The sequence below is a fragment of the Staurois parvus genome, unplaced genomic scaffold (assembly GCF_062004578.1).
Source record: "Staurois parvus isolate SC_StPar_1 unplaced genomic scaffold, SC_StPar_1.0 ptg000291l, whole genome shotgun sequence".
NCBI lineage: Eukaryota > Metazoa > Chordata > Amphibia > Anura > Ranidae > Staurois > Staurois parvus.
In genome coordinates, this window is record NW_028318087.1 from 894,435 (window position 1) to 919,208 (window position 24,774).

At 39.8% G+C, this 24,774-nt stretch overlaps 1 protein-coding gene across 1 annotated transcript in view; it reads right to left on the reverse strand.

Annotated features, from left to right (window-relative positions):
* Positions 1 to 220: 220 nt before the first annotated feature.
* LOC149458201 (pulmonary surfactant-associated protein D-like) overlaps positions 221 to 24,774 on the reverse strand; it is an 84,250-nt gene continuing 59,696 nt past the window's right edge. Inside the window, exons 5-6 of the mRNA XM_089682491.1 lie at positions 20,391 to 20,471; positions 221 to 702 (exon numbers count right to left, since the gene is read on the reverse strand). Coding sequence (XP_089538617.1) covers positions 317 to 702; positions 20,391 to 20,471 — 467 coding nt within the window. The 3' untranslated portion in view covers positions 221 to 316. The remainder of the gene's footprint in view (positions 703 to 20,390; positions 20,472 to 24,774) is intronic.

Below are 24,774 nucleotides of genomic sequence, written 5' to 3' on the forward strand. Positions count from 1 at the left end.
AACAATTTCAGTTCAGCAACTGTACAACTTTTTTTCATCAAATGGTAGTAGACCTGATTACTGTATACTGCATCTTAAAAAATAATAGTACCCTAAACGTTCAGCAAACTGGGATGAAAAAACATAATAACTTTAAGGTTAGTTCCTGAAGTGTCCCTATGCAGATAAATGCACTGTACACATGACAGTTTCATTTTTAAAAATCTGTATATGCAGAATCTAATCGTTGATTGTTTTTCTTTTATTTATTTTTCAATTTCTTTAGAAGATGAACATATAGCAATAAAGCTTTTGGATGTCACAGTTTTAATCTGGTTTACTGAAATTCACAGATAACTAGGTGCTTCTCACTGCATGGCATGTCATTCCATTCACCCTTATGATTCATCTCCACGCAGTCTTCATTGTCTTTATAGTTATCTGGCTGTTGGGGCCACCAGTTGGTAAAAATAACCATTTCTCCTGTTGAGTACTTAAATGTCCCTTCTACTTGTGAATCTGATATACCTAGAACAGGATTGGTCCATCCTTTCTTACTGGTTATTATCTCTTTTATCGCATGGTTTTCTTCTGCATTTCTTGGAGCAGCCAAGTTTCCTCCAACTTCTTTACATATATTCTGGGCATTGTCAAAGTTTTCTTCCTGACCATTAGTCACAAATACTTTACCACCAACTTCTGTAAAGCTGTGGAGCAGCAGAACTGAAAAAAACAAACTGAATTAAATGCATGACAAAAATTGTGAAATAGGTATTTGTAGAATACAGATTCTTGTAGAAACCAGCAGATGAAATGAACCCATAAACAAAGTAATGTATGGAATTGTGACTATATTCGCCTTCCAATAGCTTGGTTAAGATGTGCCCCCTCTTTGCTGGAGCCATATATAATTGTGGATAGCAAAGGAGATTCATGGCTATGGTCTTATACTGACACTGGTTTCAGGGATGACCAATGAAAAAATATTTTAAAAACTAAATATACATAGACAGATTTTTTTTTCTGACATTAAGGTGCCCTGGATAGCCAATAGTGATATCTGAACTGATCTGAACCTCATTGAAATCAATGGGTGCCCAACATTCATTTTCAAATGGTATGATATGAACCAGTTCCTGCCCGGCCTATAGTAAAATAATGGCCGGGCAGGACTTTTTTCGATGCAGGTGGATGTCATATGACATCCTCGCGGACCGCCAACTCACACGTGCCCGCAGGGCTGCGCTGTGGTGAGATCTGTCACCGACTGTTTCCAACAGACACAGCTGACGACTGATCTGTGTAATGGCCCCTTGCTGGTACCATGTGACCACTGTGACCAATCACAGCAGGTCACATAACAATTGTAAAGAATGGATGGCTTCCTTTCATGCCATCCATTGTTTAAAATTGTGTTGCTGGCTGTGATTGGTCAAAGTGATCACATGGTACAGACAGGGCCAATCACAGCCCACCTGTGTCATGTGTTTAGCTGTGGCCAATCACAGCTAATCACAACAAAACAAACTGAATGAATCAATTTCATTCAGTAAAATGCTTGCTTATAGCAATGAAATGCATTGCTATAAACAATCATAATGTGTAAAAAAAAAATACTGATCACTTCTCCAGAGTAGTACAATGTTACTATGGTAACATTACACTCATGGGGCCAAACTGTTGGCACTATATAAATCCTATATAATAATAATAATAATTTTATTAGGTACACCTTGCTAGTGCCCAGAAAATATCCTCCACACCGTTATACCACCAACCTGAACCATTGATACAAGGCAGGATGGAGGCATGCTTTCCTTTTGTTTATGCCAAATCCTGACCCTACTGTCTGAATGTTGCAGCTGAAATCGAATGTCCATTCTCCTCTAACCTCTGACATCAACAAGGCATTTTCATCCACACAACTACTACTCACTGGATATTTTCTTTTTTTCGGACCATTCTCTGCAAAACCTAGAGATGGTTGTGCATGGAAGTCCCACTAAATCCACCAATAACCATGCCACACCCAAAGTTAATCCAGAGGGAGGCAAAACAGCAAAGCATGATCCAATTTGGTCCTGCAGGGGAAAAAAATCCTTCCTGATCCCCCAAGAGGCAGTAGGATATTCCCTGGATCAACTTTACCTTTAAATATAAGCAATCCCGTTATATTCTGCGTATCCAAGAAATAATCCAGGCCTTTTTTTAAAACAATCCATTGAGCTGGCCAGAACCAACTCTTGAGGGAGTCTATTTCACATTTTCACAGCTCTTACTTTGAAGAAACCTTTCCATATTTGGAGATTAAATTTCTTTTCCTCCAGACGTAAAGAGTGCCACCTTGTCCTCCGTGAATAACTCTACACCGAGGTCACTATATGAGCCACTAATGTATCCCCCCTTAATCTCCTCTTCTCAAGAGAGAATAAATTCAGTTCCTCTAATCTTTCCTCATAGATGATCTCCTCCATGCCTCGTATCCGTTTAGTTGCCCTTCTTTGTTCTTTCTCCAGTTCCCCAATGTTCTTTTTGTGAATTGGTGCCCAAAATTGAACTGCATATTCCAGATGAGGTATTACTAATGATTTGTACAGGGATAATATGATATCGCTCTCTCTGGAGTCTATAACTCTTTTAATACAAGAGAGGATTTTGCTTGCTTTAGAAACCGCAGCTTTGCATTGCATGCCTTTATTAAGCTTTAATCTACCAGAACCCTCAGATTCTTCTCCACCATTGATTCCCCCAGTTATACTCCTCCTAGTATGTATGATGCATGCATATTCTTTGCCCCCAAGTGCATAACCTTACATTTATCAACATTAAACCTCATTTGCCACATAGTTGCCCAATTAAACAGTGCATTGAGGTCGGCTTGTAAGTTGAAGACATCCTGTAAGGACTTTATTCCACTACAAAGCTTGGTATCATCTGCAAAGACTGAAATGGGATTTATAATCCCAGACCCTATATTGTTTATAAATATATTAAAAAGTAAGGGTCCCAACACTGAACCTTTGGGTACACCACTGACAACCCTAGACCATTCAGAGTATGAATCATTGACCACTACTCTCTGAATACGATCTTTTAGCCAGTTTTCTATCCATTTACTTACTGATTTTCCCAAGCCTGTAGACTTTACCTTACACATTAGCCATGTGTGGGGAACTGTGTTAAACGCTTTTGCAAAATCCAAGTATACCATGTCCACTGCCACCCCTCTGTCCAAGGTTTTGCTCACCTCCTCATAAAAAGAAATCAGATTTGTTTGCCAACTTCTGTCTTTCATGAATCTATGCTGTCTGTTGCTTCAAATATTTTTTTTCAGCAAGAACTCTTCTATGTGGTCTTTTATTAACTCTCCAGTATCTTCCCAACTATAGATTTTAAACTAACAGGTCTATAATTACTTGGTAAAGATTTTGACCCCTTTTTAAATATAGGCACCACATTGGCCTTATGCCAATCCAGTGGTACTATGCCAGTCATTAAAAAGTCCCTAAAAATTAGAAACAATGGCTTTGAATGACAGAGCTTAATTCTTTAAAGGACCCATGGGTGTATGCCATCCAGTCCAGGTGATTTATTCACCTTTATTCTGTCTAAATATTTCTGGATCATATCAATTGTGAGCCAATGTGGATCATCTGGAGCTGAGTCACTACCATGCCCATTATGGACAAGAGCTCCCCATGCTCCTTTGTATACACAGAGCTGAAGAAGGTATTAAATACATTTGCCTTCTCTTTGTCCCCAGTCACCCACTTTAGATTATTTTATAAAGGGCCTACATGCTCGAACCAAACCTTTTTACTATTAATATATTTGAAGAATTTTTGGGGGTTTGTCCTGCTATCTTTTGCAATCTGTCATTTGTTTTCAATTTTTACTGCCTTTATTTCTTTTTTTCATATTCTGTTATATTCTTTGTAATGTTTAAACGATGATAGCGTTCCTTAATTTTTATATTTAATAAAAGCTCTTTTCCTATCTATAGCATTTTTAACTTTGGCCATAAGCCACATAGGTTTGATTTTTAGCCTTTTAAACCTGTTCCCCATGGGAATATATTTTGCAGTGTGTTCACATAAAGTCTTTTTGAAGAACTCTATTTCTGTGTTGTGTTCATTGATGCCAGTATTTCCTCCCAGTCTATGTCTTGGAGAGCAGCTCTCAGCTTTGGAAAGTTAGCTCTCCTAAAGTTGAGCGTTTTTATTTTTCCCGTATGTGCTTGATGTTTACAGCTAACAATAAATTAAATGTTATGATCACTGCTACCCAGATGTTCTTTTATGTGGACATTTGTAATAAGCTCTGCATGGTTTGAGATTAGAAGGTCCAACAGAGCATCATTCCTAGTTGGGGCCTCTATGAACTGTACCATAAAATTGTCCTGTAGTAGGTTTATACATTTTTGCCCTTTAACTGTTCCTGCAGTACCATTACCCCAGTCAGATTCCAAGTAGTTAAAATCCCCCATTATTATCACTGTCCCAGCTCTTGCAGCCCTTTCGATCTGTGCATGGAGTTGAGTCTCCACCTTCTCATGAACACTGGGAGGCCTACAACAAACTCCAATGATTACCTTTGTAGTACGCACCCCCATGTGCAGTTCCACCCATAATGCTTCAGCCTCATCACACTCTCCATCAACTACATACTGGTGACAGTATGTAATAAAAAACATTTGTGAAAAAATATTTAATTTCTTAATTTTCCACAAAATTATGACAAAAAATTACAACTTAAAAAACCTCTCCATGCCTCTTACTAAATACCTCAGACTGTCTACTTTTCAAAAAAGTGGTCATTGGGGGTATTTGTACTGTCCTGGCGTTTTCGGGCCTCAAGAAATGAGATAGGCCATCAGTACAGTTGGATTGATCAATTTTCAGATATATACCATAGTTTGTGGACTTTCCTACACACTAAATAATATACTCTGATTTGGGTTATTTTCACCAAGTAAATATAGCAGAATACAGTTGTGGCCAAAATTATTCAACCCCCAATGCTGTAAAGGGGTTTAGGGACTATAGTGTACATTTGGAATTGTATTCAGAATCAAATCCTACAAGGACGTTGTAACTACCCAAATGCAACTAAAATGACATCAATTGTTTATGTAATACAGTAGTAAATGGTTCTTATGTGGTTTCTTCATTGCCACAATTATTCAACCCCTTAAAGACTACCACTCTGAAGAACAGAGGTTCATACAGGTGCTTTCCATCAGGTATTGAAAACACCTGTGGATGTCACCGAGCAGCAATCAAGCATAATAAGCACCAATTAGGCAGCTTTAAAATGACTGTGATACTCAGCTCCTTCTAGACATTTACTGGTGTGGTTACAAACATGGTGAAGGCAAGAGAATGGTCCAGGAAGACAAGAGAAGAGGTGATTTCTCTTCACAGGAAGGGCAATGGCTATAAGAAGATTGCAAAGATGTTAAACATACCAAGAGACACCTTAGGAAGCATCATTCGCAAATTCAAGGCAAAGGGCACTGTTGAAACGCTACCTGGTCGTGGCAGAAAGAAGATGCTGACTTCGACTGCTGTGCGCTACCTGAAGCGTAGAGTGGAGAGAAGTCCCCGTGTGACTGCTGAGGAACTGAGAAAAGATTTGTCAGATGTGGGTACAGAAGTTTCAGCCCAGACAATAAGACGCACACTGCGTAATGAAGGCCTCCGTGCCAGAACTCCCAGGCGTACCCCCTTGCTGTCTCCAAAGAATAAGAAGAGTCGACTGCAGTATGCCAAAAGCCATGTGGACAAACCACAAAAGTTGTGGGATAGTGTTCTGTGGACTGATGAAACAAAATTAGAACTGTTTGGGCCCATGGATCAACGCTATGTTTGGAGGAGGAAGAACAAGGCCTATGATGAAAAGAACACCTTGCCTACTGTGAAGCATGGTGGAGGGTCAATCATGCTTTGGGGCTGTTTTGCTTCTGCAGGTACAGGGAAGCTTCAGCGTGTGCAAGGTACCATGAATTCTCTTCAGTACCAGGAGATATTGGATGGAAACGTGATGCAGTCCGTCACACACCTGAGGCTTGGGAGACGTTGGACCTTTCAACAGGACAATGATCCCAAGCATACCTCCAAGTCCACTAGAGCATGGTTGCAGAGGAAAGGCTGGAACATTTTGGAGTGGCCATCGCAGTCACCAGACTTAAATCCGATTGAGAACCTCTGGTGGGACTTAAAGAAAGCAGTTGCAGTGCGCAAGCCTAAGAATGTGACTGAACTGGAGGCCTTTGCCCATGAAGAATGGGCGAAGATACCCGTAGATCGCTGCAAGACACTTGTGTCAAGCTATGCTTCACGTTTAAAAGCTGTTATAACTGTAAAAGGATGCTGTACTAAGTACTAAGATTGAATGTCACTTGGGGGTTGAATAAAACTGATAATGCTGTGAGCACAGAAAAGACATTTGTGGTTATTTCATTATAACTGTTATGTTATATTTGTCTGACCTACAAGTGCCTCTTTAATGTAAATGTAAGCAAGATGACTGAATGATCAAAAGCAATGTCAAACTGGCCAAAACACTCAATTTCAGTGGGGGTTGAATAATTTTGGCCACAACTGTATATAATAAGTGAAAAAAATAAAAAAATATATATAATTTATAAAAAAAAGTCCTGTGATGAAAGATGAAAAAGAAATTAAAGTCCGGTGATGAAATAACTTCATGTGAAGAAAAAACTTTAAGGTATAGAAAACCTTGTGTAGTGCCCACTGTGCACCTCCACTCAGGTGTGCACTCACCAGATATTGACTTTATTATAGCATACTCAAGAAGATATCCACTAATATGACCAGGAGGTTCCTCCAAGGACAGCCCACTTAATGATTGATTGCCAGGATAATTCAAAACTTCAGTAGCCTCCCTGTCACACTCTTCTCCACTTCCGTTTCTGGATCCAGAACAGGAAGTGTGTGACAGGGAGGCTACTGAAGTTTTGAATTATCCTGGCAATCAATCATTAAGTGGGCTGTCCTTGGAGGAACCTCCTTGGGATAGAGATTGTAAAGTGTAAATCCAATAATTTCCCTCTCGCATAATCTTTTGAACCTCTCTGATACCGATAATTTGCTGGAAATAGATTTGAGAACCTAAATATGTAGACCATCAGAAGATTTTCCATGGGATTCTGCAGAGTATCTGCAAAGGCTGCATTTATATTACTGTCTTCTACAAACCTTCTATGCTCCCCAAACCTTACACAAAGTTCTCATGGTTCTACCGACATATAACAACCCACATGGGAATGTCAGGCAATATACCACAAATTCAGAGGAGCAATTTAGAAAATAAATTATGGTAAGTGTTTTGCCATTGCCTTGGAATATTTTCATCCTATGTGGCACATGCTTATATGTCAGGCATTTGCGTTTCTTACATTAGTACATGCCATTCAAATTGACCAAAACCAGACATGCAATCTGGCAACATGTTTAGCAGACAGTAATTTTGCTTGGTGTAGTTTTCCCTTTAATATTGAATGCTTTCCTGTAGGAAAACTTGCGCTTACTGGGAATAGTGGATTTTAGATGCCTGTCCTATAGAAGAATGGAGCAATGTTTGTGAAACACTCTTTCTATATACTGGAATTGAGCATGGTATTGGATGACATAATTGATATCTTTGTCATCTTTTTAATTTTTGTTAGCCATCTCCATGCATGATGTGACGAGATAATGTGAATAGGCATCTTGTACCAAATTCTGTGGATAGCTCTTTGTCAAAAAAAAAAACCTGTTTTCAAGAACCAAACTCTGTTCCATGTAATCCTCCCTGCGTGTGCAGTTATGATTGAGTCTACAAAACTGACTCTTCGGTATATTCTAGATACGCCTCGGACGGTGACAACTGGTAGAGTTAAGATATGTTTAAATACATACATTGCTTTAATCCTCAAACTGTGAATAGAAACCAAAAATACTGAACAAACATACATAAAACTGTGCAATATAAAAAACAAGTGCCTCAACACTTACAGTATGTGCAGTTGTCAAATTATAATAACATAAATAAATTAAATCAAGAAAGCAATTATTTAAAGTCTCCAGTACATAAAACAAAGTGCCACGTGCTTGTGCCACATCCACTGTTGTTACTCCCCACTACTGCTCAATAAATTCTAATCAGTGTTCCACTCAATGCCCAAGTTGTGGCTCCACCTCAGAAAACTCACCAGATGGTGTTGACCTTCTTATTGAACCGCTTGTGTGCAGTGGCCGGGTGGGAGCTTTCCTGTTCTGAGTGCACATTCCTGAACGTCCTGTCAGAACGAGGGCCGTGCAGCGGCATGATCCTGTGATGACTGTGTCCCTCGGACACAGCACATAACAGATTGGGACATGGGCGCTGTGATTGGCCCTCCGAATCATGTGATGGCTGTGTCCAATCACATCCATCACTCAGTGTAAAATTAAATCAAAAATTAAATCAAACTTTTGCGAGATGCATTTGTTATGTGAACTAAAGGTGAAAAACATTATTTGTGCTCAACCTGTTACGTGATGTAAAGTACCTAAAAAAACTGAAATAATAGTAAAGAGAAAAAAAGATTGCTGCCAACACCTATCTGTGTAACACACCACAGTATCAAATGTACAAGAAAGAATAGCGGTGTTGCGCAATCATACAAACATGAAAGAAAAGTATATATTGCTGAACAATAAATAACCCCAATGAGCACTTCTATTATCCCTTGAAGTGATCTACATCCCTACAGGTTTTTCTATGAAAAATCGCAATGCTGCAAACAGACCTGACAAAATTGCTAAGTGAAACTTCTTTAAATGATATGACCAAGAATCAAAATTGCATTAGCATATAAACCAATAACTTGCATTAGCATATAAACTGATAAAACGCAAATATATTATAACTCACAATTATGCATCATACACGTTTGTGAATAGGATGTCCACATCCACAGATTTTGTGAATTATGATCCAGGTTACATCAAATCTTCATATGCAAACCTTCACCATTGTCATTCAAAAAAAAAGCTGTGCTCCACCAATCTGTGAGAAGTGGCTGCTCACCTTAATCATTGACCCATATTTGCACACACTGTAGGTCCAAAATTGTTTTAATGCCAAACAACCTCAGGCTATATATTGTGGTCACTCCTCATGTAGACCTCTTCCATGATGTCTTTCTAAATTCTCCCACTGTACTAAAATTTACTCAAATGATGAAGAGACCGCACATGGTGTAGTATATTAAAATACATTTATTGGATAAAAAGAAGAAAGCCAATAAAAGCAATAGTAAAGCATATCTGTGTTCCAGATGCATGTGAATAACCTCCTTCCGGTCTCGGCCGCAACCAGATGTAACGTCACCCGGCTCTGTCCACCAACGCATTGCATCACAACCCATGTGACTTCCTCAGTCTAAACAGAGACACGTGTCTCTGTGTCAGAGCTTCCTGCTGAGCTCAGATAGAGCTCAGTGCGGAAGAGGGGAGAGGGGGATGCTGTACCCTGTGACAGCTCTCTAATAGCTGATGATTTTAGTGTTCAGATAAACAGAGAACATACAGATTGCAGCCATCCCCACACCTTACACCAAGCACCATCTGTCCCTGTCCAAGTGTCACATCAACATCTGTGCCAGTGCCACATCAACATCTGTGCAAGTGCCCCACCAATAAATAAATAAAAAAGATTTAAAGTGCTCTTGTCCCAAAGCTCGCATGCAAAGGTAAATGCACGCATTGGCCCTGTGCATATATGTAAACGGCGATCGCACCACACATGTGTGATATTGCTCCGAATGTCAGAGCAAGAGCAAACATTCTAGCACCAGACCTCCTCTGTAACTCTAAACTGGTAACCTGTAAAGACGATTTTTAAATACCAAAGTTTGGCACCGTTTCACAAGCGTGCTCAATTTTAAACCATGATATGCTTGGTATCTATTTACTCAACCCATCACCATAGTTTATATTTTACCAAATAATTGATTATTATATTGTGTTTGTATACATTAAAATATATTACAGTGTATTTTTGCATTAGTGTGTAAAATTGCATTCGAAAAACCGTTGCGCAAATACATGGCACAAAAATTTGCAAAACCCACCATTTTATTCTCTAGAACCTCTGCTAAAAAATATATAATGTTTGAGGGTTCTAAGTTCTAGCATAATACTGATTTTTACTTGTAAACAAAAAGTGTCAGAAGGCGGCCTGGTCTTAAAGTGGATAACGCTTGAAGGTTCTCTTTGGATGTTGGGCCTCTTTGTGGCTGGCTGTGAAAGTCCCACACATGTGATATTGCCATATTCAGGAGTAGTAGAAAGTGTTTTAGGGTGTAGTTGCAAGTATGCCTATGCCATGTGTGAGAAATAACTTGTTAATATGACATTTGTGGTTGAAAAAACATTTTGTTTCATTTATTTATTTTCCAAAGAATTGTGGAAAAAAATTACAACTTCAAAAAACTTGCCATGCCTTTACTAAATAGCTCAGACTATCTACTTTCCAAAAAGGGGTCATTTGGGAGGTATTTGTACTGTCCTGACATGTTAGGGCCTCATGAAATGAGATAGGCCATTGGTACATCTGGTGTGGTCAATTTTCAATGATTGGTACCATAGCTTAAAATTTTACAACAGAAATTAAGAAAAACACACTTTTTTTCAAAAGTTGTGGTCTTTTTTCGTTTATAGCACAAAAAAACAGTGGTGATTAAATACCACCAAAAAAAAGCTATATCTATCTAAAAAAAAGATAAAAATTTCATATGGGTACAGCATTGCATGACTGAGTAATTATCATTCAAAGTGCAACAGCCTGGGCACGAAGGGGTTGAAAGTGCTCAGTATTGAAATGGTTAAAGAGTGGGTCTACAGGATTGATCAATTTCCAGATATAAAGCATATTTTGTGGACTCTGTAACTTTCCTACCAACTAAATGCTAAACACTGATTTGGGTTATTTTCACCAAAGAAATGTAGCAGAATACATTTTGGCCTACATTTTTGAAGAAAGATTATTGATTTAAAACAGAAATGAAAAAAAGGGTTTTTTTCAACATTTTTGGTCTTTTTTGTTTATAGCGCAAAAGATAAAAAAAAAACCCAGGGGTGATTAAATGCCACCAATAGATATCTCTATTTGTGTGAAAAAAAAATTATACAGATTACATATGGGTACAGTGTTGCATGACCGCAAAAATTGGCCAATTGTGAAAATTGGCCTGGGTAAGAAGGGGGTAAAAGGTGGTTGAGGTGGTTGAGTGACTTCCACACACAGATTATAATTGTTATCTAATTAATTTTCATTAATATCACATGCCAGGGCCTTGAAACCTGTAGCCATTCTTCACACCCACAGGCGTCTGATGTCACACCTGGACTTTCCTCTAATTGTTTGGCTAATCTACACGTCTCCCAAAGCATTTCAAAGCTGGTGGATGCATAGAGCCTCTGGACTGGATTGGTCCCACTGCTATGTGCTATAGGGATCTGATGACAGCCCACAGTGGACGGAATCTGCATTATAGGTGCTTTACCTTTATTATTTTCATTAAACATGAGTTGCTTATTGTTTTACAAACAAATATAAATTTTACTGCACTTAGGTTCACTCTTCTTTTGTCAACTTAGAGATATTTTTGTGGCCTGCAATGAAGAAAGGAGTGGCTTTGGATGAAGCAAAAAAACTGAAGGGTGGTGGGATCTACCAAGTATTTCATCAAAAGCATCAGCTGCAGGAGCTTGGTAACTGCTACTAATCCAAGACTGGTTCATTTTCATGAATGTCAGCCGGTCAACAGTGTCTGTAGACAGATGCAATCAGTAATGGTCCCTCTACTTAATTCCACAAATCCTAGGCTCCTTTTGCAGGTTTTGGAGCAAGAGGGAGCCCATGCGCTGTAATCTACTGGAGACGAAGGGACCTGAGTCCTTGTGGTCACTAAGGATAACATGATCTTCACCTACCTCCCCCCTGCCACATAACACTTCTGCAGTTTGGGAGGCATGAAACCCACCCCAGAAGACCCCTGAAGACTGCCCCTTGTCATCTTCAGCCTCAATGTCCCCACAATCATACTCATTTCCTCCTCCTCTTCTCTGGTGCCTGCTGTGGTCTCATAGGGACAGAGTCTTGATAGAGCAGGCTCTGAGCTGCAAGGAAGTCCTCCTCTTTCACCTGCTGCTCTGCCTCAGGTGCTCTGTCCATGATGCCACACAGTCTGTGCTCCATCAGGAACATGATTTATACAATGTCACCAATGCATGCATTGCTTTTGCTCACCATTCATGTCGTCTTCTAAATGGTTACAATACAGTGCATGCATAATGTATCAGCAGCTGATGGCAAGTGGCTACAAACTTTCTCAAAAGATCTTGTAACCCTGGGTACATATCCAGGAGCTTCTGCTCTATAAGATGGAGAATGTGTGCCAGGAAATGCATGTGTATCAAATTTCCCTGCCGGGAAGGGAGGACATCAAGTTGGTGCAGTTGTTGCACACAACCATTCCTGGCACAAATTGTCATGGGATTATCCACATCTGGGCTTGTGTGGCAACTTTTAGCCTAGAACAGCTTCTTAAATGGTTAATGGAGACTGGTGGATCAGAGGACAATTCAGTAGAAGAGCGAATTGAGAAGGAAGAGGAGGAGGTGGAGGGGCAGCCCTGTTAATGTCACCAGCAGTTATAAGGATATGGCATGGCTGAAGAAGTTCCAGTGGTATACCCTGTCCTGCATCATCTCCAATTGCCAGCAGAGTCACTCAATGGGCCATAAACAATATATAGCACTTGTACCCATACTTGCTGTTCATGTGGACTGCTGTCTGCATGGTCCAGTGATGTGGAAATATTGCCCTCCACATGATGGTGAAGTACAGGAATAGCCTTATGGGCAAAGAAATAGTGGCCAGGAACCTGCCACTGCAATACAGCACAGTCAGAAAACTTCCAAAAGGTGGGGGGGAAGCCATCAACTGGAAAGGCAGAAGTTGTAAAGCCAGCAATTTGGCCAAGCTGGCACTTATGTGCTGGGCATGTGGTTGGCTAGGGGTGAATTTTTGTGTTCTAGCAGCAAAACTTGTTTGTTCAATGCTTCAGCTTGTTGGGAGGTGGTGGGATTGGCAAAATCAGAGCAAGGTTGCAGCCTACAATTGCCCCTAGTCTGCATTGTCACATGCATAAGGCTCTTCCCCTCTGGAGAAGCCATAGGGTAGGCTGACTCTCCTTGATTTGCCATCATCTCTGATACTGGAGGCTGCTGGGAGGGAATCGTGTATTCTGGAGGTAGAGGTGGAAATGGAGGAGCTGGAAGGAGCAGGATGAAAATTTCAGCCCATTTTCTGATGAACAGCATCCTGATGCTGTTCCCACAGAGATTCCTAGTGAGTGGTCAGATGAATCTTCATACAAATGCTAACCAAATTGCTGATAGCATTGCTATTCTTGGTAAGATGGAGGCTGAGACTACAAATAACAATATAAAAAAAAGGAGGGGAGGGGGCAGCAACACAGTAACAGAACCTGCCACTGACACACACACACACACACACACACGCTGGATGCAGGTGGGCTTACACTGTACTCTCCCTAGCCACACAAACTGCAATTCACTACAAAGTATCAGTATCGAATATACAGTATCATAAAAAGCACTGTATATAGCACTGATACCATAAGCACAAAGCAGTAGGACCACAGTACACTACACTATCCAAACCTCTCTCCTTAAAAGCAATAAAACAATGTCATCTGTCCCTCTTTCACTAAACACCCACACATTGACAAATGGCTTCTGAAAGAGCAGCCTTTTATAGAGTGTGAGCTGAAACAGTTCAAAACTTTCACTGGCCAAAGTTTTGCATGGGCAAGACTTTGGCCAATGATGCCTTTGGCAATGTATTATTGGATGTTTGTCAGAAGAATTCTTGCTGAACATCCTCAAAGCTTGAAGGTTTGGTTCAAACTTAGGTTGGTGCAGATGGGTCTGCCTATCCCCTTCTACTACCCTTGAATCTGCCATTACAGTATTTGAAGAGGGTTGGCGTTTCGCACATGGCTTAGGTGGACAAAACAAACAATGGTATGTGTCTTCGATACTGTCTTTGATACTCCTGGTGTTCTCCTGACAAATCAAGGCATTTATTGCCTGTAAAACATATAAGATACCTTTGATCCACTGACACAGTGGAGTTGATTTATTAAAACTGGAGAGTGCAAAATCTGGTCCAATCAGCTTTTAACTTTAGCTTCTTCTATTAAGCTTTGACAAAAAAAAAATTAAATCTGATTGGTTTCTTTGCAGAGCTGCAACAGATTTTGCACTCTCCAGTTTTAGAAAATTAACCCTAGTAATAATCATCAAATTCAAACTGTTCAAATGTAACAAATGTGGCATATAATGTGATATAAAACTAGGATTTATGACCAGTGGATATGTGAGATTTGGCATCTGAAGCTTTTCATCAATTGCTATACGCCTATAGTCAAAACTGTTGGATTGTAAGTGGAGTTTAATAGCGATGTGTTTTAATGTTACTAAATAAAAGTGATCATTTTTTATGACTTCTCATGTTCTGGTGATATTTCTCAATGCAACACAAATGTATAAGTTTCCTAGTGCCACATCCAATGTGTAATGCAAAAAATATCGGACAACATTTGTATGGCCAAGATAGCGGATTTTTTAGGCACACTGAGAGACAAAACAACGTATTAAAAAATAACTTTTCTCTATACAAAAATTATTAAAAAAAAAAATTGAAAAATTGAAATATCATTCAGGAATCCCTCCAAAGCCCGGCCGGGCTTGATTGGCAAGGTCATTCGGGATTGGTATATGGTACAGTTTGATGCAAGTGTTTGTTGTACTCTATTGGATTTTGTAGACATACATATCGGGTGTAAGTTCTGGTACCCCAGTTGGACTACTCCTTACCTGTCTCTATATATGAGGTGAGGTAATGCATTGCTATGTAGATAGTAATATATTGTACCACATAGGGAGGCTAAGGCATCACTCCTATGATTCACTATTCATTCAAGATATTGTAGGATAGACTGGGTCTATGCTCTGCAGGACAATTTTAGTTTTGTAGAAGATGGTGCATGGGATTACATGATATTAATACGTTCATTCACTCCTTTTTGCCTAGCTATCTAGGAAAGTAGATTAATATTTAATATTAACTATGCGCCCAGTTTGTTTGGCACACACATAATGATGATGTGTTGGACTTTTAGAGATATGATCCCCTTTTTGGCCACATCTCTTTTTCTTGTGATATCTTCTGATAGATTACTGCCTTTATAAATTTGGAACATTCTATGATCATCTGTAAGTATTGGCCCACATATTGGGTTGTTAGTATTGGTGCTGTTTTAGCCTTATATCTACCCTTTTTCATTTGAATATAATGTAGTATATAGGAGTCCATTAGTACTCTTGTTTTGATTTTTTTCTATCTATAGGATGACAGACAAATGTGGATCTGTCACTCTGTGCCCTCGTATGGGCAATCCATACTTAAGTCCCCTATGTTTGCCCTCTAGACTGGATTTTATTGGTCCCTGCCACATTTGTGTAAGCCCAATAGTTTCCTGAATATTATATGTATATGTGATATCATATTATGTTATATGAAATTGATATTGTATATTTTTTGTTTTTACATATATAGTAATACTATCTATCTCTACAAAGAATTTACAGTCCTGAAGAAGCCATAACACCGTTCTTAATTGTACAGGAATCTTTTGATTATACAATATTTTTATAATATGGCGATGTGCACTACATATGGTGTAGAGCAGGGGTTTCAAACTAGTGGTCCTCCAGCTGTTGCAAAACTACAAGTCCCATCATGCCTCTGCCTTTGGGAGTCATGCTTGTAACTGTCAGTCTTGCAATGGCTCATGGGATTTGTAGTTTGGCAACAGCTGTAGGGCCACCAGCTTGACACCCGTGGTGTAGAGGGTCAAACCAAGAGTCATCTCCCTCTTTGGAGGGATTCCTCAATGTTATCCCAATTTTAACGTTTTTTTTGTATAAATAAAATGTATTTTTAAATATGTTGTTTGGTCTCTCAGTGTTCATAAAAAATCCACTATATTGGCCATACAAATATTGTCTGGCATTTTTTGCATTTCTCAGTGCAGCTCACTTCAAGGAAGCTGATTTTCAACCTTTATATGTCTATAGTAATGCAATTGCTTAATAAAGTGTTTTTTTCTGATAATACATTTTCATATTGGCAAATGCATACAATTGACTATGAAAGTGCAATAAAAAGTGAATATAGCCCATCAGAGAAAAGGTTGGACAAGGATTGCCTGTGATTACTCTAAATTATTCCTATGCATCTATTTTTCCTGTGAAATAAAGAATAATGGCTAATAGGTATGCAATGTATTTTCCTCTGAATACTTTTGCTGAGAAATGTGTTGAGAAAGACCTTCTATAAGCACTTCTTTAAAATTAAGTTTTAAAAAGGAAAAATGGTTAAATGATCCAAATCACCCTTACAAAAGTGTAATCTGGCTGGCATTTGGAGGTTAATTACTATGTCTGCTAAATATGTGACTTATGCTTTTTAATACTTATTGTATTTTATTTAATTGAATAAAATATTGATAACTAAAATTATAACATGTATAATGTTGGATTACTGGTAAAGTATAATTTGATAGATAGATATATATATTTCTTTTTTTGTGTGAAATTATTTGATGAATGTTTTAAATTCTTATTTTTAACTACCTACAGCACTTCAACTCTGTTCCTTAAAGGCAGAATACAGGCAGAATTTGGGGCAAGTACAATGTCTGAATGTAGTATATTAATTAGTTAAACAACAGTTTGTCTTTTACTAGAATTCTAAGAATACCTACATAGTAATACTAACCAGGGTATTTACCCTATTGTCAATAATCATTGTGTAATAAAGCATACTTTTTGGGAATTATTCTGAGTAACACATTCTGTCCATGATGTAACCACTTTTCTGTGAATCTTTTTTTCACAACCCCTCTTTTTTGTATGCATGTTTTTTGGTTACTGGGCAGAAACCATATATTGGGTGATACAGCATATTTATGAACCTCTACCCTCTCTAATTCTTAGTAATACTAACCTGCCTATTATAAAAATGATCTACATAACATCATAAACACACCTGCATTGAAATGTATTTCTATTGTGATCTGCACATTTTAATTTCGAATTGTAGTTCTTTTTTTTTTAATTGTCTTTGTATTGCTTTGTATCTTGCATTTTTTATGCACTAATAGGTAGTTCCAGGACATGGAAGAAAAAAAAGTACCCCAGAAACCCAGTGTGTATAGATGCACCTTCCCTCTCTGATCCACCCACATCTTACATTTGCCTGTCCTTACTCCTCTGTGATCGTCGCTATAGGGACTACTGGAATTCTTCTATTCAAAGTCTCCCCGCAGGGCTGTGGGCTCTGCTTCTTTCACAAATAGATGTAGCAATCTTCATTTACAGTTTGCAAAGTTAAGGAAACGTGCACTGCTCCAACCCTTTAAGTGCTCCCCTAACATGCTGGAATCAGGTGCTGACTTGGAGTCAGTCATTATTCCATACATGGCTCGGTATCATCCAAAAGACAAGTCTCACACTGATGATGTCTTAATCATTCAACAAGCTTCAGTGCATGGCCCTGCCCCAAGAAGATACATCTCCTTTTATTTCTATAGAAATGCTGTTTATTCCTCATTCCACCTGTGGACATTCTCTCTATAGGAATGAATGCATATCAAAAGGAAGAGGCAGAACCCAACCAAGGAGGCTGGGGGGTACACAACAGGCTAAGCAGAGAAGGTCTCAAGGAAACCAGGCACATAAGTGTAAGACTTTGGGGGGTGCCCTGGGAAGGGAGAGGGGATGGTAGACCTATAAAGGATAACTGTACTAAAAATACAATTATCTTTTTAAGTGTACTGTCTTTGTGTCTCTGGGGTTGACATGCACACAAATGATAATAGAACATAACTATTTTAGTGCACTAAAAAACACAGATATGCATGACTTTATATAAAATAAATACCAACATCTGACTTATTAAACTGCACTCCAAAAGTAATGTCAGCACTGTGAGGGAGATCCAATAAATGAGGGAAGCTGTTCACTGACCTTATTGAATAAGGTGAAGCTGCATTCACTTTAGTCATCCAATCGAATGGAAGCAAAACTATTTTAAAGTTAAGTGCCAGGCAAACAGCTGAATACATGGATGAGATACATATGTGACAGCTGTTGTACCTGCCAAAGGACTCCTATATGTCCATCCAGTTCTAAGATTTGCACAACCATGCCAAAAAGTACAGCCATCATAGTATGGCAGAGCACAAAACCGGAATTTCTCTGTTTTTATTATGTTATACTGTTGTAAAGGTTTTCTCAGTTCCCCAGCCTGTGAGTGAAAATTGAAATGAGAAGCAATAGACTGATGTCACTCTGCCCTATCCTCCTATAAGCATTCCTCCTATTATTACAAATGTGCATTTTAGTTCAATTGACTGACTTGTTTGTTGCTTCTCCCTTCTCCAGTCTGAACTTTATTGTACAAAAACTGCAATATGTTGATACCAAATCTAATTTAGGTACTTGCACTGTTTGCATTAAAAAAATACATTATATTGCCAAAAGTATTGGTCGGGCCTGCCTTTACACATGCATGAACTTTAATGGCATCCCAGTCTTAGTCCGTAGGGTTCAATATTGAGTTGGCCGACCCTTTGCAGCTATAACAGCTTCAACTCTTCTGGGAAGGCTGTCCACAAGGTTTAGGAGTGTGTCTATGGGAATGTTTGACCATTCTTCCAGAAGCTCATTTGTGAGGTCAGGCACTGATATCGGATGAGAAGGCCTGGCTCACAGTCTCTGCTCTAATTTATCCCAAAGGTGTTCTATCGGGTTGAGGTCAGGACTCTGTGCAGGCCAGTCAAGTTCCTCCACCCCAAACTGACTCATCCATGTCTTTATGGTCCTTGCTTTGTGCACTGGTGCGTAGTCATTTTGGAACAGGAAGAGGCCATCTCCAAACTGTTACCGCAGTTGGGAGCATGAAATTGTCCAAAATGTCTTGGTATGCTGACGCCTTAAGAGTTCCCTTCACTGGAACTAAGAGGCCAAGCCCAACCCCTGTTAACCCCACAACATAATCCCCCCCTCCACCAAACTTTACACTTGGCACAATGCAGTCAGGCAAGTACTGTTCTCCTGGCAACCGCAAAACCCAGAAACGTCCATTGGATTGCTAGACAGAGAAGCATGGTTCATCATTCCAGAGAACGTCTCCACTGCTTTAGAGTCCAGTGGTGGCGTGCTTTACACCACTGCATCCAACACTGCATTGCACTTGGTGATGTAAGGCTTGGATGCAGCTGCTCGGTCATGGAAACCCATAATATGATGCTCTCTATGCACTGTTGTTGTGCTAATCTGATGGCAACATGAAGTTTGGAGGTCTTTAGCTATTGACTCTGCAGACAGTTGGTGACTTCTGCGCACTGTGCGCTTCAGCATGCGCTGACCCCGCTCTATAATTTTATTTGGCCTACCACTTGGTGGCTGAGTTGCTGTTGTTTCCAGTTGCTTCCACTTTGTTAGAATACCACTAACAGTTGACCATGGAATATTTACTAGCAAGGAAATATCACAAGTGGACTTGTTGCACAGGTGGCAACTTATCACGGTACCACGCTTGGATTCATTGAGCTCCTGAGAGCGACCCATTCTTTCACAAATGTTTGTAGAAGCAGTCTGCATGCCTAGGTGCTTCATTTTATACACCTGTGGCCATGAAGGTGATTGGAACACCTGAATCCAATGATTTGGAGGGGTGTCCCAATACTTTTGGCATATAGTGTACATTTAATGATATATTAATTAAAATAGGACTTCATTTTTAATTTGTGTCTTTTAAATTTTTGCCTGGAGATTAGCTTTAATGACCCTTGCATACGGTTTGTATTCCAAGAGAACACAGCTTCACCTTAAGTTAGGCGAATGTATACTTTAAGTGAACAGCCTCTACTAATACCTTCCACTAATACATAAAAACCCTAGAGATGTAAAATTTAGACCACATTGTGTAAGTGCTGAGAAGCTATGTATGGTACTCCTATTCTTGGTTAAGTATACTAAACTTAAAGCATGAATACAATGCAAAAAGTAAAGGTGTCAATATGTCCCAACAAGTATGTTTTTATGAGCAACCTGAAACACGGGGTACTCTGCAATCCTAATCTCTACTTGGGGGCCTACCTCAAGCTTCATACATCTCATTCATTCATTCTAATGACTGGTTCACTTTAGGGACAGATTTAAAAAGCACATCCTTATGTCAATGCCAGTATTCACCATTACCTTTTTTTAGCCAGGACCATTTTTTCTGTAAGGAAGCGATTTGACTTTCCAAAGTTGCAATTTTCTTGATGCTCTCCTCATCTATGAAGAAAATGTGTAATACTTTTATCAAAATACAGCATCTAAATTCTGTAGAATGATGTTAAATATCTGCAGAAAATAATCCTATTCATCTCTACGTCTGGTTAAAGTTATTTATATTTTGAATTAAAGTGTATCTATAGCAAAAACATTTTCTTTTAAGCCTGGCTTAAAAACGTTTTTCCCTTGCAGTGGGGCTGTGCCTGCACTGCAAGGGTTAAAGTGTTACTAAACTCACAACAGTAAAATCAATCTGTATATGCAGTAAAGCATGCTTGTTATACTCACTGTGGAACCTAAGGGTTTAAAAGGCTGTTTAATCCTTTCTTCTGTGCCCCTCCTCCTGTTGAAATGACCACCTTATACAGACTGAATCCATAGTCACATGCCATGCTCAGTTTGGTGTGTATTGTTAGAGAGGTTTTTGTTCTTTTCTTGGGAGAATGTATGTGATCAGCACTGGGCCAATTAGCACTGTCCAGGCAGAGGTCAGGGGTTGTGCATTCTCCTTGAGCAGAAAGAAAACTCCTCCTACAAGTTTTAACCATTGCTCTGCTGAAGTCACAAGACTGCTCTAACTGCTGATGAGAAAAGGTATTTAGCAGTTTATATTTACAAAAATAACTGCATTTCCATGTTGTGTGTACTGTGAGAGACCAGATATAGTGAATGCCAGGTCTTGGGTTTAGTAACACTGTAAGTGCTCATTTTGTCCAAAGGAGAAAGCCTTATACTCACCTGATTCTCCACTCCACCTGAAAACAGTGCTCCCCCACGATCCAGTAATGGACTGTTCATGTTGTCCTCATGTCCAAAGCTGGTCTTTGGAGCCTGCTCTTCGGTTCATGATATCAAGACTCCAGACCACTAGAGTGTGGTCTTGCACAGGGCGGATTGGAGAATCAGGCAAGTATACCTCCCCCCTAGACAAAGATTGAGTAATTAACCCTTACAGTCTGGGCACAACCCCACTGCAAGCTAAAACTTTTTTTTGCCCAGAGTTCAGCTTTATGTTTTGGATAGAGTAAGGACGATCAGAACTTCTCTCAGGTTTTACTGTTGTTGGAGGCTCCATTTGGTCAGGTTCCTTCACTTCCTGTCTGATAAAAAGGTTGACAAGGAAATCCCCTCTATTACAGAGATCCTGTCTTGAGTGGAGACACTGCCAACTTTTTTTTATCAAACCCTCTCCTCCACTTAGCGAAGGTTCTGGTTCTCTTTTTCACCTACAGGTTTAGCACAATATTCTATTTGGGGAGGGTCATTTTTCATAACACCTCACAAAAGATGGCTACATTTTTTTTATCACTCCTCTATCTGTTTTCTTCAATGTTCCATTAGCTACTCTCAATATTTGTACTGCATTGAGGCTTTTATTTTATTACATAAAGTGAAAAGGGGAGCATCAATTTGTAGACAAAAGATAACACTGTGCATGTTTTTAGTTCAGCATAAGAAGCGACAAGGACACTGCATTTCTGGCAAGATCAACATGTATCTTCTGTACTTGCTGAAAATGTGAAAAAGTCCAGCACCTGAATCACTAGAAATGAGCTTGGAATTTCATCAAACCTAAAGTACAACTAAAGTCTCTTGTTTGACAGTCTGAACCAGTACCACATCCAGTTCCATTTAAATGTATAAGCAAATGTTTGAACATTCCTTTATTTTTATTGACTGAGCCAAATCCTCCATCATTTGGGTCTCACATGCTCCACCTCCTAGACACTGCAGCTCACAGTGGAAGGGTTTCCATAACACAATCAGTTCTGCCAATCCAAAAGCTGTGGGCAGCACTGTATTTGACCAGGTGCTGAATGATAAGCTACAGACCTGTGAATCAGCAGTGACAATGCTGATATCCACATCCTCTACACCCTTGTTTCATTCCAGCATAGTTCAGGCAGACACCGCCTACAAGAGAAAGGCGACTCTGCTCTTAATTCAGGAGCAGTGCAGCTGTGTTGTCCCTTTATCGCATGAAGATGTATTTTGTGCAGCCATAGCTCAACAGCTTGTTGTAGTACCTTTCAGGGGGACTCGGGGAAAGCTGTGAGTGCAGATGGAATTTTGTACTTCAGTCCCAATGATCCCTTTTTAACTACGTTTCTTTTTTTATTTCATTTACAAAGTTTTGTTAATTTCTTCAATATTTATCAGCAATCTCAATACTTAACGTGCATAGAGGTTTAAAAGGCTTAATATTTTATTACAATGAAAACAAAAAGTGACATTCTTCACAAAAGGTAGTTTTTTTGTCAGCTGTGCATTGAGGGGAACATTTATCAATTCTGTTTCACAGAAGTAAATTCGAAATAGGAGCAGTGGGACAGATTGTGTGACAGATTTAATACAAGGTTGCAGCTTCTACTCTTCTCATAAAGTAGCAATGGGACAAATTAAAACCTGACTCTGACCACCTCTGACCACCAGGGCTGTGGATAAGGGGGTACCACCAGTACTCCTGTATGGGGCCCAGGCCAGCAGGGCAACCCAGACATCTGAGTGAATCAAACGTGGGCAGGGAGGGTGATCGACACAGCGTGGAGTATTACTGGAAACGATCCCTTGTATGGTATTCTCTCTGCAACAGCTGAAAGCTGGCTTCTCTGAGTCCTATCCATTATGCTCCCCAGTCCGCAGATCCGATCCATCCTACGGGGATCGTCGGCTTGCTTTACAACTTACCTTTTCGTGGATCGAGTCCGGTGTCACCCCGTATAGGTTACATGCTGACGATCCTCGCAGGATGGATTGGATCTGCGGATTGGGGAGCATAATGGATCGGACACCGATCCATTATGCTAAATCCGCAGATCCGATCTATTCTGTGGGGATCGTCAGAGGGGGTGTCACCAAGTGTTATCGCACTGGGTGACACCAACCCTAGGGATGCCCCTGAACACATGTCAAGCTGAGCATTCTTAATGAAACCATGTTCTCCTCCTCCCCCTCCTCCCTTTCCTCCATTATCTTTTCTTCCTCTACCTTCATTTCCCTCTATTATCACTCTATTATCATGCCAGTGGCCCATCATCTAGGACCTCTCCACCAAAAAAAAATGTTGACCTGCTATGAGGCATGGATTAGTAACCCAATCCGTGTGTTCCTTCTAGAGCTCACACTGCATGGCATAATAGGTGGGATCACTCACAAAACATTCACTGCAATATTTACAATTTTTTTATTTTTTTGCTTATATTTTGCCCTTGTAGGGTTCTACCTCCCCAAGTCAAGCAAGTATGGGCAGGGATGGCAATTTAATTAATTTTAAAAATCCACTAGGTTTGGTCTGGTACAGCATGAAGTAGGATGCATATGACTAGCTCTACTCATTCTGTTTGGATATCTGGATAACCCATCTCCAGTGTCACCCAGCTACCCCTCCCCGCCACACATGGTAAATATGTCTCTCCCTCTGAGAGCTCCAAACTCAGTGTCTAAACAGGATAAATATCACTTCCAAGATAAAGCATGCACATGGGGAAGATGGTGGACCCTCAGATAAAGCCACATTGGTCTTCCAGGACCTTGAGGCTATTTCAACCTTGACGTCTAAGAATTGAAAGGTCAAGTTAGATATCTCCTTAATCTGTCATGATCTTCGCAATTTCATAGGGTTGAGGAGTTGTAGGTTCAGCTTTGTCAGATGGTAGTCCCACAGCAAAATGCTTCCAGGCAGATGCAATAATGGCTCCATATGATAACCCAGAAGCAAGATGGCTTCAGAAGCAGACTGCAGCACAGTAATATTAGGCTCTTCAGCCTCCCAGAGAGTGCTGAGGGTTCAGATCTTACTACATTCTTGGAATGTCTGCTCACTGACAACTATGGTAAAGGTCATTTCACCTCCACCTTGTGGCAGAGCAGGACCACCATATGGCTGCAAAACCACCTCTTCCAGGGGCATCCTCCAAAATAATGATCACAGTATTACCTGACTTTTTGGCAGAATGCTTGCAGTTTCTGGAAGCCAAGTGGCATCTCAGAGTCCTGCACATCAAGAACTCCATGATGTACAAGAGCAAGGAGATGTACAGTAGATCAGTGTCTAGAAGAAATTTAAGTGACTCCTTCACAAGTATTACAAGTGCAAGGTCAAAATGTGCCAGTAGTTCAAGGTACCCAACTTCTACCAAAGGTAGTTGAAGTTTATACCTTGGAAGAATGGGCAACTCTTCAACTGAAAGACTCTTGACATTGCATAAATGTGGTAATTCCTTTCCAGAAAAAAGTAACCCTCCTATAGAGAGTGGCTTTGGCTTTCGTCCAAAGTGCAACAGTTATCTTCAGGAGTAGGACC